At 37.2% G+C, this 17,132-nt stretch overlaps 1 protein-coding gene across 2 annotated transcripts; it reads left to right on the forward strand.

The window, feature by feature from the left end:
• Nucleotides 1–305: 305 nt before the first annotated feature.
• On the forward strand, nucleotides 306–16,482 carry jpt1a (Jupiter microtubule associated homolog 1a). Of its 2 annotated transcripts, none has more exons than XM_007569589.2 (5): nucleotides 306–533; nucleotides 3,317–3,459; nucleotides 10,678–10,775; nucleotides 14,768–14,795; nucleotides 15,162–16,482. In XM_007569589.2, exons 1-5 carry the CDS (start codon nucleotides 478–480, stop codon nucleotides 15,278–15,280), a joined length of 444 nt encoding a protein of 147 aa, XP_007569651.1. In that variant the 5' UTR covers nucleotides 306–477; the 3' UTR covers nucleotides 15,281–16,482. The 2 variants fall into 2 exon arrangements, with proteins under 2 accessions (XP_007569651.1, XP_007569650.1); XM_007569588.2 differs by having other exon boundaries at nucleotides 307–533; nucleotides 15,147–16,482.
• Nucleotides 16,483–17,132: the final 650 nt, after the last annotated feature.

The following is a 17,132-nucleotide window of genomic DNA, read 5'->3' on the forward strand; positions in this document are numbered from 1 at the left end:
TATATATTATTCTGTTAAATTATTCATAATCTGAGTGAACTCTTCCAAAATGACTGAGGCTTTGCGACACTTCGGCGTATCAGCAGATTAGAAATGTAAAGTCAACCCGGAAGCTCTGACACCTTATAGATTTTAAATGAGTTTCAAAGCGAATTAGATAGAAGGATATATAACAAATGTGTAACAATATTATTACACATTTATGCCATACAATATCTGAATCATTTACACGTATTTGATCGCATTAAACAACACCACAAAGCTCGTCTATTAGGTTTTATTTTGAAGGCTTAGCCGGAAGTTAGGCGCAGTCTTCAGCCTGTGTTTCCTGCTCAGACTGCAGGCAGGTGGATGCTGATGCTTCGGAAACGTTAGCTTGTTCGGGCGATGATGAGGTGGTGAAGCATTGTTTAAACAAGTTCAGTTTGCGTGACTCCTGACAGGTTTATTACTAGCGTACGGCGTTTTTGTGCAGAAATGACGACTACCACGACATTTCAGGGGATGGAGCCCGGTGCTAAAAACAGTTCCAGGTAAATAAAAGGCTTCAATCAGACCGATGTGAAGCCTTTAGCCCACACGTTCAGCATCCTGACTTTACCAACGGTCCAACGTGTAATTAACGAAAATATAGAATTTTTCTAAAAGGCTTCATTTTATGTCTAACTAACCGTTTAATATGTTTAAAATGCGATAGATCAAACCTGCAGTTTGGTGTTTTTACGATGGAACATTCGGATTATTAATCATAGCTAGCAAGTTAGCATGCATGGACCATCCCTTTTGTAAAAAAAAAAAAAAATGCTACCCAGCTAACAGCTCGGTGCTAACCTCTACAGTCCTTTTACATTTCCGCTAGTCTGTGTGTGTGAGACAGAGAGCTGTCGTGTTTACAGTCTGGGAAAGATTTCATACACCAGATCGGTCCATTAGGGTGGGGTCTCGGCACATTTCAGATCAGTTGTCAAGACGACAGTTGATGTAGACTCAGTCTGCCCAGCATGTCGCCTGATGATAACAAGGGCCATATTACAGCTGGCCACACCTGACACGTGTGCATTTTATGTCACATGAGGGATTTGAATTAATCTGGATTATTAGAAATGTGTTTACGCTACAGAAATATTGAGCACTGAATAATGTACAATTGTTGATGTTTAGTGTTTTCCCCCTGAAAATGCGTGAACAAATTAGCACGTTATAACGACGTAATTGGAGAGGTAAACCAAAATATATGCGGCCTATAGATTTACAATTCACAACGAACCTTTTCTCAAGCCATTTCACATGACAAACTGCTCAAAGAATTATACAATCAAATCAGTATAATTCAAATCCAGTTAGGAGTGTGATCAAATGTTTTATATCCAAAAATGTTTTGTTTAAAACACTAAAAGCAATCAGGTGAAACAGCATATGTGGATGTCACATGTAAAATGGAAAATTACAGTAAAATGTTTATTTGTGTCAAGCCTTTGCAATTTTTAGTAATTTCAGCAAAAAAAACTAAAGGTCGTGGTCATAAAGTGTGACCATTTCCTGTTTTCTCTGCAAACAATGAGCTCAGCTGACTTTATTTCTCCTAATAGTGAAATTAAAGACACATATGACTCTATGAAAGCTCAAAGTTTTCTGTTCTGTAAACTAATTGCTACAGAAAAGTGTCAGATGTGCTTGAAAGGGAGACAAATGTAGGGATTGCTAAGCATTACCATTCATACCATTAAAATCCATTTGTTCTGTTTTACATGTTCATGAACATGTAGCCACACACAGTTTTGTGGCTGCAAAGGGGTCGCTTTTATGTAAGAAGAACAGACTGAAAATCCAGGCACTATTAGAACGCACACCAGAGAAGACCGATGCAAAGTTAGTTTCTCGTATTAAATCTACCTTTGATTATTCTAGAAAGTCATTTGTGCGGTGAAGAAAATGTGAGTGCTCTCTTGCGCCCCGTTTTGTGCCAAGAATGAAACATCCTGATACAATCCATGTGTGAGCTTGGTTCTGATGAAAGGGCTTGCTCACAAAACTGCCTTAAGCTACTGCCATTTACAAATGGCAGATCAAAATGTACTCCAAGAGGAACTTTTTCTAAGAGTCCAGGCAAGATTTAGGGATGATTCAGCAGGATGGAGTACTGTATGTCAAGGCAAAAGTGGTAATGATTACAACCATGACACTTTGAACCTGTTGTCTTCCCTTATGAATACCCTACAAAGAGGATGGAGTGCATTCTCTTAGAGTTGGGAAATTAATAATGGACAACAAGAATGGTTTGACGTCAATCCAGACCTGGAGGAGTCCTGACTGATGTTGAAAATCTGGCATGCCAGAACAAAGATATGACGAGATTATACTTTAAATATAGACTCCTTCTTATGGATTTGATGTTGAAATGCTTTCATTGCAGGTAGAAACCAAATAGCAAATTTGTGTCAATGGAATTTCTTTAGTCATTGTTGTAAACACCACTTGGTCTGATTGACCTTCATTGCACCTAGTCGTCCATAATGTTGAGTAATATCTTGTTTTTTTAGTTTTTTTATGTAATATGGCACATAATATAATCTAAAGTAGTGTCGTCAATCTGAAATTTCTGTTTCGCAACACAGTTGGAACTCTACATCCAGCTGTGTTGTATTAATAATAATACCCTACTTGAAAATCTAAGACCTTGTGCCACTAACTGGCTTAGATTTTCATAAACCTTTCAATATTTCCAAATCTAGCATGTTTCCTAGCTGACAGAGGTTGGATGCTGTAAGCCGTTTGGCCTTTGTATTATTTGCATTTCTTGGGTCAGTTTCTTATTTTTGAACGAATGAGACAAAACAAAGTGGCTATAGTTGAGTCTTCTTTCCTTAGTAGCAACTTTCATGCTGAAGAGTTGCTTTCAGTGGAATTTCTTCATGGTTATGGATTTTTAATCCATCAAGATTTTTCATTTCCATGTTTCATCATTTCCATGTTTCATCAACATGGAAACGTTTCATCAACGTTTCCATGTTGATGAAACATGGATTTCATCAACATGAAAATGATGAAATCCACGTTTCATCATTTCAGTTTAAGGATCGACCAGAAGAAAATCTAAAACTAAATCAATGGCCCCCAATAAAGGCCATCATGCTTTTTCTTCAAACGTACCTGTATTTGTCTAAAAGGCTAAGTTATTAGTCTGGCATGTAGCTTTTATTGTTTTTATGTAATGTCTCTTGCATAACTGGAAATCTCAAAAATAGAAAATGACAAAATTGTAAAATAAAAGAGAAAAATCCAGAGTTTGGTAGCAGTGATTTTAATGTGTTTCCAGGGTTTTGCGCCCTCCTGGTGGCGGCTCCAACATTTCACTTGGGGCAGATGAGGAGAAGCCTCCCGTCAGAAAAAACAAGATGGCGTCCAGTGTGTTCGCAGAGCCGGAAGACCCTTACGCTAATCGAAGGAACAACCCACCAGGTACGATCTCACTTACTTTTCTAGTGCTTTTTGTGTGTTGTACTAATTTTCCGGTTTGTATTCTGTCAATTTCTGCTAAAGCATTTGGCTTTTTTTTTTTTTTTTTATCTCTGAGGCCGAACAAAATAAAATTTAACAGCTCTACTTTTTTGACTGGGGACTTTAAAAAAAATCTAAGGTAAGTGGAAAGGTTATTGAAAATGGGGAAGTGTTTTTTTTTAGCTTCCAAGCAAGGGGTATTATGACCTGAGACACAGCTCAAGTATTTTTGTTGCTCTAACAAGTCCACTTTACTGTATATGTCTGAATTTAGGATATAATAGGGCTGTAATAAGATCACGTCATAATATTGAATCATTAAAATATTTCTCGCTGAGCTGCTTTCTCACGGCTTAGAGACAGTCTGCATTTTTTATTTAAATTTGTATTTAAAGCAAAATTAAAAACAGGCATAAAAGTGCTAATGTCTGTTGTAGAATTTTTTTTATTAAGGGATGAGAATCTGTTTCATTAAGTAGAGAAAGATTATCCTTTGTCTTTAAGTTTCTTTATTCAAAGGCAAAAGCGTTCAAAGACCCATCTCACTGAGCGCAGTCAGGAGAAGAGCCCTGAACGACACACATCACATCGTTATATAGTCACAGCAAGGCAAAGACCCACCCAAAGTATGACAAAGAAACTTCTACTTCTTCTTTGTCAGTTACTCATGGGTTCAGGTCAAACCAGGGTATAAACTACATTTCACACATGTCAGTCCCTTAAGACAATCACCAGATCAAGCATTTTACCCAAGATGTCTTCAGGTCTCTTATACTATCTCAGCTGTGGAACATTATCTGGAAACTTCTTTAATGAAAAAACACATCTTGCAGAAATACAAAAACACAGCAGATTAATCAGTAAATAAATGGTAAAAAAGTATCATCAGTTCCATCAAAAAATGAAATGAGGCTAAAAACAAAATCTTCTATTACGCGTCCATATCTTGGCCTCTTATTTTTTATTTTAGAAATTCAAAATGAAAGAATTCTCTAAACATTCTTGAAAGACAAAAATCCCCAGAGATTTAAAGATACATTTACAACTATGTAACATTTAGAAAATGATAAATACCAACTAAAATCAAATTAATATATATTATCATCACCATCTCAAAGTATGGAAAACAACAGATTTTTGGACAAGATGACAACAAATAACTACTGAAAATCACATTTTTTTCCCCCTCAGACATGCCAGTTGACATCTATCTGACTCTCGCTCAGTCTGACTCAAGAGCCCAGGTCTTTATCATTTCCTCATCAGTCCTTGAAGTCTAGTTTCTTAGCCAACTGACTTTAAATGTGCAACTTGATAAGACTTCCAAGTCTTAGAATTTTTTTTTAAAATCAGTTTTAGCTTACTGAAAGCTCTCTACTCTGACTTCAGTTTCCTGTTTTTTCCCAGAGGGATTTCCACTCCCTAAACATTGTGCTTCCCATGCTTTTTAATTCACTGACCTGTGATGTACCGCAGAGAGCCAAACCTTTAAAAATAAATACCGGATATCAGTGCAGCACAATAAGACTGACTCTTATCACATGTACATAAGAGTCATGTAAGAAGTAAGAAGTGGTTTATTGTTCAGTCTATTTGTTTGGAAAATTAACGATGGAGACAGAGTGCTGCAAGCTGTAAAAGAAAAGTTAAAGTTTTCCAGAGAAATCCATAATCCACTTTTTGTAAATTCTTTACACACCAGAGGGGGCACTTCACTTTAGTTTCCATTACAGCGGAGGTTGTCAAACTTCCTGTTTATAGGTCTAAAGCTTATCATTCTACAAAAGGTTCAGGACACGTGATGAGCCGATCCCTTTTCACAGTTGTCTTACAACTATGCCTGCTTTTGTTTGTTTGACGTTCGGCTGCTCTAATTAAAGCGGTCTGATTTTAATTTGAAAAAAAATTGAACTTTAAACTTGATTAGCTTTTTATTCCTCAACAGTTGGTGCCTTTTTTAATTCATAGAAATAAACAAACTGTTCTTGAAGTCTGAGAAGACACTAGTATTTTGGTATATAATAGTAAGTAGACAAGTATATTGGTTTTTTATTACTTCATATTCTACAGTATTTTTTTTTACTTTTTGAACTGCTAGAAATCCCCCTCTAAATACAGGCAAATTAAAATAACTTCTTCATTTCCTTTTAATGGTTGTAAATATTACTTCAGTGCATGTGAATGTTTTTTAAAGATCTCTGATAATTTTAGATCTGTCAGCCACCTTCCTTTTGCTTACTTCTGATGAAACCACCAAATAGTGATTTATTAAACTGACCTTAAACTTATTAAATGTCTTTGTTTCATCAGTACAACCACCAACGTTTAACTCTTTTGAAAGGGTCAATATTGCATCACACACTTCCATTATGGACATGCACAGAGTGTTTCTTTTAGAATAATTTAAAAAACAGACACCTCAGTCTGGTTCTCTCCTTAGAAAGCAGTAGTCTATAGCATCAAGTACAAAGTGTGATAGAGGAACACAACAACATTTCCGTGGGTTATTTAAAGAATATTTTCTGATAGGCTGAGTGCGCACTGAAACTTTCATACATGTCTGGTCATTTCCTTCCCTCTCCTCTCACCTCTTACACTTATCTATACCCTTTAGTTCTGGTAGTGTTTACTTCACTGAGAAAGTCCAACCTCATTTTTCTATTCCTTCTTTTACTTCTGCTTCTCTGTCTAAAATAGGAAGTTCATTGAAACTTGAATAAGTGACGTCAAAAGGAATTTTCTGAAATATGTTAGATTTGTTCTTGTTTTTCAGAATAAGGATACTTTAGCTGACACTAAAATTGTCTAAAGTACAGGTTGGATTGAAAAATGACAGATGTATTTACCCAACACACATGTATTAAGGCTACATTTACTAACCTTTGTGTGTTGAGTTTATCTTTACCTGATTATAAATATATGTTCGTAAGAGCAGGTGTAGCTTAAAAATTTTGAATATTTTAAAAAAGTTTGATATTTTTTGTTGCTCATTTCAGAAAACAACACTCATATATCATATAAAGTCGTTCCACATGAGGTGAAATATTTAAAGTCTTTATTTTTTGTAATTTTGATGATTATGGCTTTAGGATAATAAAAACCCAAAATCCAATAAAATTGGAACATTGTTAAATGTGGTTGGAAAAAGTGTTCCAGATACAGGAATAACTGCAGCCTTGAGAGGATTACCAAGCAAAATCTGCTCAAGAATTTGGGGAGCTTCACAAGGGAAGGACCGAGCCTGGAGTCAGAGCCACGTGAAGACAGTTACAAAGTCGGCCTTCTGAGAAAAGGATAGAAAGAACTGGACTGCTGCTCAGTAATTTAAGTCATATTTTCAGATGAATGTAAATTTTGTAGTTTATTTCAAAGTCAAGGTCCCAGGATCTAGCGGAAAAGTTGAAAAGCACAGAATCCAAGTTTCCTGAAGTCCAAATTGAAGCTTCCAGTCAGAGATGGTTTGTGGTGCCATGTCATCTGCTGGTGTTGGTCCACTGTGTTTTCTGAAGTCTGTAGTCAATGCAGCCACTTATGAGGAATTTTTTGAGCATCTTATGGTTCCTTCCGCTGACCAGTTTTATGGAAATGCTGATTTTATTTTCCTGCAGGCCTTGGAACATGTCCACTCTGCCAATGGTGTCAAAAGTTGCTTTAATGATGACGGTGTTTTTGTGCCTGAGTGACTGGCAAACAGTCCTAATTTGAACCGCATAGAGAACCTGTGGGATATCGTCAAGAGGAAAATGAGCGACATCAGACTCAACTGTGCAACCTGAGCTTCCATTACACCTCAGCAGAACCACATTCTGATCGTCTTCATATCAGAAATTTAATTCAACCCCCAACCAAGGCTTGAAGTATTTCATTCACTCTATGTATAATTATTCTACATCAGTTTCACTAATTAGGTACAAAAGAATTGTACTTTTTTGCAATATTCCAAATTGTTGTGGTGTGCCTGTGTTCAATGGGGAAGTCTTTGTTAGACTTCCAATATTGGATCAGGATTAAACCAGTTTTCAAAGGTTTATGTTGATTGACAGATTGATTCTCTTAATCAATATATTTGTTAGGAACAGGAATTGACCTCTACTGAAGGCCATGAAGTGTTTCTGTAAAACAATAAAAAAAAAAATCAAATAAAATAAACTCTTTCGATACCAATTTCTGATTCATTCCAGTTATGAATGGAATGAGGTGGAACTGATGATGACTCAAAACAGGCTGCACCAAATTTAAAACAACTCTATATGTCGTCATGGAAATGTATTCAATGTTGGCAGCTCATTTTATGGTATCGACAAGCATTCAAAAGGTAAAATTGAATATTCTAAATATTACAAAGTATTTTTTGTTTTCGAAGCAATAGCACACTGGATTACAGTCTGATCAAATCTTCTCCCATTTATTAAACAACCCCATTCTTAGCAGAGGAAATGTGGACACAAAGTTAGAGATGCTCTCAATGATCTTTTGTCTATGTTCCTGTGGACTACTTTCCAAAACTCTACACTTTGTCCTTGTCCACATCATCCTCAGAAACATAATTTTGGTGAGGCTTGTATCCAGATTCACTCAGAAGTAATTTAAAATCATAGTTCAACAAGGGTTGGAAAGTAATTAAGCATTATTATTATTTTTTTAGTATATAAAAAAGATTTAAAACCCCACTGTTACTGCATAGACTTAAAAGTTAGCAGCTTTGTAGCGACTAAACCAGACGGCAGGTCCGCTGCGCTTTCCTCTCGTTAACTGTAGCAATAACATTTATGTACTCACAAAACCCTTTCATCTTCTCTTTGATTCACCTTGTTGTTTCTATAAATGAAGCGTCAAGATAACTAGATTTTTTTTTATTCATTTGCTTTTCAAACTGATTTGTGTCCTGTTAGCAGAAGGGGTGAAATGGCGTGGGAAATGGCAGTTTAAAAAACCCCCCCACCAAAACCACTGTGGTAATGTATGTTATTTCTAGGTGGAGATAGCTTTGTGATTCTAGGCAGCTGTACTCCGTTTGTAGCATACCATTCTGCTTTTCGAAGAGAAATGGATAGTAGGTCTTATTGTGTTGCTTGTTAAAGCAGGAACTCTCTTAATGATGTCCCTAATTGTGCCTCTTTTATTTATTTTTTTGTCTAACATGTCTCTACATGGAAAAGTCTGATAGAATAGAGAAGGGAGAAATTAAAAAAAAAGAGAGCTTACTGTGATAAAGACTACATGAACTGGATTACTGCTCCCCTTGCTCTGCATCAACCCTCACACTCTCCACATCCAGAAGCTCATATTTGCCAAGTGATTTGACTCATAAAGACGATTAAAAAAGCTAAGACCTTACTGGTTTGGTTTTCTGCTAAACTTGCCTCATAACAAGTCATTAGAGAAACTGTTGCTGAATTCCAGGAACTGGTGTGACTTCCATCTGTGTTTTCTGTACTCAGTTTTTGCTAGAGGCTTTTAGAGAAGTCTGAGAAAAAGCCTACACTGCAGGAAATGAGTGCTCTTCTGTCTCGGTTCAAAAATAAATATCGTGAACAGACCGATTTTAATGGCAGTTAGTGTGAAAGTGGAATTTTTAATTAAAAAAAAAGAAAGTTCCCAAAGCGTATTGGGATGTGAGTGGGACGTGACGAGGAACAAAATGAAGTTATGTCCGGTCATAACTTTCAGCTTCAGAGTTTGGAGTTTGTGGCTTGTACTTTCCCCTTTCAAATTTCAGTCACAATGTAACAAGAAGACCCTCAGACACGGCTAGAACACCCGGAGCAAGGCTCATCCTTTAGGAGCTTGGTTGAGTCAGACTGTGAGAGCTGTGAGTGCTGAGCATGTGGTTGCAGTTTTAGTGTTTGCAAGCCTGGGTATTTGGTGTAACTGAATGAGCATCTGTTCATACTTACTTGTTGTAAATACACGTGGTTATCTTTTCTAAATAAATATCTGCCATAAAAGGTCCTTCATAGTTCTCTAGGCTTGTTCAGGGGTCATAATGGCATCGGATCAACTCTCCATTTTGCCGAGTTGTACTGTTATTTTCTATGTACACATTGCTTTTGCATTATTTCCTACTGTGTGGACGGCTTGATTACTATCCATGTACTTTAACCACTGTGGGTTAATTATTACTAGATTGATATTTTCATGAATTTAAGAGATACTCTGCTGACAGAAAGTACTCAGTTGCTTTTGCGTTTTCTTTATATTGTTCTGAAAGACCTAATTAAAAAAAAAATATCTACTCAAAATCGGTGATAATGAAAAGGTAAAAACAGGTTTTCAAAAATTCATAAAGAATATGAACATTTTAGAATAGTAGATACACCTGTTGATTGATAAAATTGCACATTTGATAGCGACAGCAGTCTTACTGGATACGTCTCCACAAGCTGGCCACACCCGTTTTTGGATATTTTCTACCATTCTTCTCTGCAGATCCTATCATGCTCAGTTTGAATGGACTCTTAAAGAGGTTTTCTTGGAGGATTTATCAATATTTGGCTGCTGTCTTCTCACAGCCAATGCAGACCCAGTTCCTGCTGCAACAAAACATCCATGCTGCCACCACCGTCCCTGAAAGATAGAGGGTGGTAACCAGATCTATTCTGGTGCTTTTTTTTTTTTTTTTTTTTCCTTCAGATAGCGCTGATCAGGATGTAGCATTATCTCAGCCGATGCCCTCATCCAGGAAGAAGAAGACCAGACCAAATGTAGCTTCCATCTGGATAAAATATAAAGTTAACAGTTGAACAGATAAAGCAAATTGGAGACTAGTAGAAGGAAAAAGTGATAAATTTTTTCCCTTTTAGTATTAACTACTTATAGCTGGTAATTAACCATTTTTTTAAGTGCAACTTGCATTATTTATTTATTTATATTGGTTTTATTCTGTGGAGTTTTATTTATTTAGATATTTTTTAACTTTTAAAAATGTTGGTTTATGGAACAAGAAACACGAAGCAAAATTATGTTTTCATGTTTGTGAAAGGTTAACGGCTGTCAGCACGTTATTCGGTGTTTGGCAATGTAAACGTTTGAGAAGTTGTTGGATCCGTGTCAGAAAATGTAAACAATGCCGATAAGGCTCATCTGCAAACGAGACTTTCCAGCTTCAACAAGCCGTCCATCAGACGGCGTTTGACATGACGGCTCTTATCTCTCCCATCTCTCTTTCCGCTCTTTCAGGCGGAAAGCCCACAGGTGTTCTGTGCGGAGAGCCGTCGGCCCCCCTGAGAAGAGGCGTCAACCAAGGCGCCAATCACGTTGGAGAGGCTGCTGCCACAGTAAGAACCTTATGCCGATCATGAGTTTGTCTGGGGCAAAAAAAAGACAGAAGTGAGAACGTCACAACCACAGAAGGAAGGAAGTAAATTAACCACTCTGATCCTCTTTTACTATAAACTTTAATCTGAAAACCGGGTGGCTTTTCAACTTGGATGACCTGCGAGTGTTGAAGTCAACCAACCAACCAACCAACAGCCCACTAATCTGCCTCAGGGGCAACCAGCCACCGTCAGGATAGGAAAGGCAAATTTTCCAGGGAGAGGAGGAAGGATTAAAACTGTACGAAAGGCAGTTTTAGGAAGTTGGGTGAGGTTCACAATATTCTCTAGCACTTGGATAATGTAAAGAAATAAATCATGCAATCAGTGAAGTAAGAAACACTTTTAGACAGACAGGCCAAGCAGTTGCTAAAGTGTGGTTGTGGCCATAAAGAACCACAGGTTCTCAGCTGAACAGCACAATCTACTGTAAAACTCCTTCGTTTCCAGACTGCATGAGTTGACACTCTGGAGAGGCCTGCTCGTCTGAGGGAGAAAACTGAACAAGCAACTCACTAAACTTAGCATAAAGTTGAAGGGGCCCCAATTATACAGATGGGTGCAGACAGTGAAACAGGCTGCAATCACATGGACGATGCAAACTCCAAAGCACACAAACGCAAAAAAAAAACAACAACAAATATAACACAAATATAACATTTTCTTTGATTGCAAACAAAGAAAATGCTGCAATCATAGAAAAATGAAGCAAAAACCTACAATCAACAAAAAAGAAGAAAATGGTGCAACTAAAAGAAAAAGAAGCAAAATGCTGCAATAGCAAAAACTGAAATCCTGCAAACTTTAGAGATAAATGCTATGGGGATAAAAGATAAAAAAAAGATAAATGCTATGGGGATTAAAGATAAAAAAAAAGATAAATGCTATAGGGAGCTTGGAATAAATATTCTACTGTTCTACAATATTGGTAAAGACAACGTGTTTGAAGAAGACATGAAGTATAACACATCTTTTATTTCTTCCTCCAGTTTTCTTCTGCTTTTACTGCTTCTTGTATTTGCCGTCTTTCTGCTAATTGCAGCATTTTCCTTTTAGATTTTATTTCCTGCGGTTGCAACATTTTATCTGTGGTTGCAGAATTTTGTTTGTTGTTTGCTTAATGCGGTTGCAGCATTTCTTTGGTTTGCATTTGTTTTGTTGATCTCAGGGTTTTGCTTCTATTGTCTTTCAGTGCAACATATTTTGTTTGCAGCATTTTTTTGTGGCATTTGTTTTTTTATTGTGTGTGTTTGTTTGGTTTGGACTTTGCAACATGTTCTACGTATTCTTAGCGCCAACATCTCATGGACTTTGAACTAAATGTAGCTGTAAACTCTTTTATTGGCCTATTGATTCATATGTAACAGAAAAAACAAACTTTGGATCTCCAGTACAAAAGCAATGTGTTTTAAACCTGTAGGACATCAGCACCATGTCATGCCATGATCTGTTAATGTTGGTGGTTTATGTTACTACAAAATTGAATGTGACTGATGCAAACTTGAACAGGGCTTTTCAAAGTGTGAGGCGCCTCAGCGGTAGCACCAAAGGGGGGGTGATATGAGGAACAAAAACAAAAGAAGCGGAAAAAGTAACTGCAAGCATTTAGCCAACTTCACCAAACCTATGCCAGAGACAAAATTGATAGATTTTTAGTACCTAAAGCGGCTGGGAGTAAGGAGACAGTTTAGATTAAAAAAAAAAAAAAAAAAGATGGAAGTATGACCATGATCATTTAAACTATGTATTTTCATGGGCTGGATCTGAAGATGCTCCACTGCCACGGTGTTGTCAGCAAAGATCCTGGATTAAATTTTTTTCACAGGAGGATAAATGAACTCCGGCCTCAACAGAAAGTACCTCATACTTTCAGCGCTGTAAATGAAATTGCAACTGAAGCAACAAATAACGTGTAGCTAAAGCGGGTAAACCCCACAACATTAGTGAAACATGTATGGAAACAGCAATGACACAGCAAAAAAATGTCCAGAAATCGTTGCGATAGTGTGTGTGGTTGGCCTGATCAATGGGGGCAGTTGTCTATTTGCTCTCTCAGACTTTGAAAAACCCCCTTTCTCATTGACACATTAATTGATGCATAAGGTCATATGAACTTTCACATTCAGACAGAAAACAATGAAACTGCAAAAAGGATCCACGGCTACTTTCATACTTGGTGACATCTAAAAAGGGAACTGTCATTGTTATCTAAAACAAAACATTCATGGTGACAGGTTTATTGTTGTAGTTGTAGTAGTAGTATTGGTAGTTTTCTCACACTGTGGATTGCAATAACCATGACCGTTAAGACATTAAAAATTGCTGCCAAAAAACACAGCTTGGTAAATGATTATTTTAGACCTTATGAATAAATTTGCGATGAGTGTACTGAAAAAAGTATTTTATATTCTTTTTAACATAACAGCAGTAAAATATTTTTCACTTCATTTCTAAAAGTTTACCTCTGCATGGGACATCTGCAGGTTGAGTATTCGTCTCTGTGGCTTTAAGACACAAAGGTTTTGTAAAAATAGGCTATAGGAAACGTTAAAAAGTCCATTTTTAAGCATTATTATCAAGTAGAGTTCATATATTTCACTGACTGTGATATTCTGCTTAAAACTAAGCATGCAAAAACCAGGCTCTTTAGTTTCATCTTTAATGTGACACGTTTAATTCGACTGATGCAACTAAAGAAAAGGCGCGCCAGAGCAACAAGCTGTCAGTCTCATGTTTCAGTATAGGACAAAGTTTTCTTTATTGTTGCTCAGTGTTGTTTGTGGCAGACATGTATTGTGGTCCTAAAGGTTTTATCGCACCATAACACAGTTGGAAGCTTATGCTGTTTTTTTTTTTTAATTGGTGCTCTAATTGTTCATTTTAGCCCCTGTAGTAAAATAGCCATATCATCAGGATATCGTATGGAAACCCGACTATCAGAGCTTTGGTTTACCCAACATGTTTGTAGAGATTGAATAGATGTGGAAAGTCCCAAAGAACTAATCCTATTATTTCCTTTTTATTTTGAGAGTGAGTGTAGTAGTTTTTCCAGTTTGGTGTCTGCTTTATAAATCCCTTATGTTTACAGAGGCACTGCCCAGGTACAGAAAGCATGCGTGATAACCCTAGACAATTTCAACGAAACTGGGAGTTGAACAGAATGAAGAGATTTAGGGTGACAGACTACTAGTATTTATTAATGAAGTCGTACTTAAAGTGATGTGATTCTCTCTGCTACTAATGGCATTAGCTAAAGGGTGCTAACATCAGAAAAGCCTTACTTGAACAGCTGAAGTTTATTTCTGCTTAATCAGATTGACGGTTGATTCAATAAAGAAGACAGAACCTGAATCAAAAGGTGCTTCAACAAAGTATCAGTTTTAAAGTTTACATTCATGTAACATCAGGTTATCGCAGCTTTTTATTTCTTCAGATTTCCAACCTGATAGATTATTTCATTTTTAGCTCAACTGTACAGAGTAGATGTTCAGTTACACTTTATGTTGCTAAATTAACAGCATTACACAAAGTAAAATACTACTTTACAAACCTTTTTATTACCAAAAAAATGAATAGACTGAAGCAAAGGCATATGCTTGCCTACCCCACCTCAAATTAGAGGTGGAAAAATATGTCAAACGTTTAATGTCAATTAATAAACTTGACATTTTAAGAGACGTTTACACTTTTGAGATCCACTGTAGGCGGGTCTTTGACATTTCCATCTTAACGTACTTAAAGAACAGGCTTGCACTGATGACGTGTCGGTTTTTACGTCAGTTCGTTCAGGGGAATTATTTGTAGACTGGAAAAAACACAGAGGTGTCACAGTGTATACAGCTTTCTCAGGCCTGTTGCTTTTTTTAGCAGCTGAAGGCTGCTAAAAAAAAAAAAAAAAGGTAAAAAAAAAAATATGCTAACCTCTTATCTCTCTCTGTCTTGTCTTTTTTTAGGATGGAGAAAATTCTGTGTGTGATAATGGTAAGCAGGTTCTTTCCTCATTCCATTCTGTAACGTCCACTTCATGTAAGACCTTGTGGATTTTCACAGCTTGATTGCTAAAGAACGGCTTTAAGCACATCAATCAGTGCTTTTTAAAAAATAAGCAAGGGATTTTTTTTCCCAGAGATTGCAAAGAAATAATTCAAGTTAGTTCAGTCTTAAGAGGCGTTAAATAGGAGAGGCATGTCTAGATTTTCACGAAGGTGATTTTACGAGAATGATCAGATAGAACCAGGGGGTAATCCAGAAGGGTGTGTTCGGCGTGGCCAGGTTAAAGGTGTTACTGTCTTGTTTTCTTTCTGCAAACGTGACGCGTCTGTCCATTTCCACAAAACATGGCTGCAGAACCAAATCCGGCTCCGGAGCCGCAGGAGGAGCCCCCGCAGGCTGAGGAGCCCGCCGCAGGTGGACCGCCTGGCCGCCGAAATCCCCCGGGGGGCAAGTCCAGCCTCATCCTGGGTTAAACGCCACACAACTTCTCCTCCTTACCTCCTCTCATCCCTGAACTCATCTTTTTTGTTTTCTCTCCAAAAACAAAAATCGGCTCATATTTCAGGAAGCGTCTAAAGTCCAACAGACCCACCTTCTCCATATCCCCAAGTGCATTGTTTTGATACCTGTTTTTGGAAAGCTGTTTTTGTACTGTTTTTATTGTTTATTTTAACAGAAGCACTTTATGTACTCCTATTTTTTATGGTTGGAAATCGGCCTTTGCCCCTGAAATTCGTGCGGCCATGCAGGGTGCGAGGATCACACTGCTTACAGCAACAGCCCATCGTAAAACTCTAATGTTACTTCAGCAGCACAAGCTCTGGGCGATTCGATCATATGTTTGAACACCGTAACTGCTGTTTGTACCGTTTTATTGTTTTTGTTTCTCCTACCTTGCATGCTTGTCTGGTCTGTATGAATGTGAGGAAAAACTTTACTGTGAAGATTTTTTTAAATTGATTTCACCTCTTAAGTTTTTTTTTTTAATTACAATAATTTGTTGTATGGTTGTTGCATGAAGTTGAAGTCTTTGTACTGAAAATAGTATTGATACCACACTGAAGCCACATAAATTTTGCTCTAAAAGACAGAGGTACTTTTCATCCCACGTATGAAAAACAGATTTTCTTTCCATTAAAATTGCAGCCACTAGTCCTTGATGATTGAAGCCCCACCGCCTCATGTTTCACACGTAAGTTCACTCTGAGCTGTGCCACACCGCGACTTACCTGAAACACCCAGATTTGTTGATGTTCTTGGTCCTGACTTCTAAGTGTATCTTAGATTTGAAAAGTGACCTTATGACAGCCCGGCCTTTCTTTCACCCGTTTACCCTGACATATTTCATCATTCCTGCTCAGTGGAAGTTTGGAACAATCGTTTTGTACATTTCATGTGACAGTATTCGGTCCGTAGCACCCGTGTGCGTGACCGCTGTGTCCACCAGCTGTCATCGAAGAAGGGAAAAAAGAAAAAAAAAAAAGAAAATTAACCAAACATTTTAGATACATGATGTTTTTTCTCCTGTGGTGTGTTTTCTTTAAGCATTTCTTATGTGAGACATGTCTGTTTGCATCCTTAAAGTGGTCATGCTGGATGTAAGTCACTGCAGAAATCTGAAATGAAGAAATGGCACAAGTGGAACTGAACATTAAAGATCAGTTTTGACCGTGAACTGGACCAGCTGTGTGTTTCTGTCTGTTCAAGGGATTCTGCTCATGGTTTGGTTACAAATAGATTATGTCCAATCAGGGAGATCTTTGTTCTCCTTTTTTGTGGTGGATTTACAGAAAGCCCCAAAAAAAAAAAAAAATCTACATTAATGACAAGCAGGCACAGTCTGAAAGTGGAGAAAACTTCCTTCGTTTGGTGTAAACAGTTGAAACTAGATACTTTTCACTGTTTTAAGTTAAATCAGATGAAACCTCTCGTTTTAGGTCAATTAGGATCGTCAAAATGATTTATATTTGCTAAGTGCCACAATAAAGAGAAAGAATAGAGATTAATTTATGAATGTCTTCAAATTGAGAAGCTTACATAAAAAATAATTAGGATCTCTTTAAACAATGAGACACAATATAAAATAAAGCCGAGACATTAATGTCTTGGCTTTAGAAACCACTAATAGATTAACTGACACATTTGAGTTAATTGGGGGAAGACCTGTGGATGTACTTTAAGGTCACAACTGGAACACACTGGATTGAAAGGTGGGCTTGACAAAAACACTGCATGTTAAAGAAAACTGCACTCATACTGCCTCTAAAAAGAGAAGAATTAAGAATGGCAGGGATTTTTTTTAAATATAAACTGGATGGTCTTCTT

The sequence above is a fragment of the Poecilia formosa genome, unplaced genomic scaffold (assembly GCF_000485575.1).
Source record: "Poecilia formosa unplaced genomic scaffold, Poecilia_formosa-5.1.2 Scaffold242, whole genome shotgun sequence".
NCBI lineage: Eukaryota > Metazoa > Chordata > Actinopteri > Cyprinodontiformes > Poeciliidae > Poecilia > Poecilia formosa.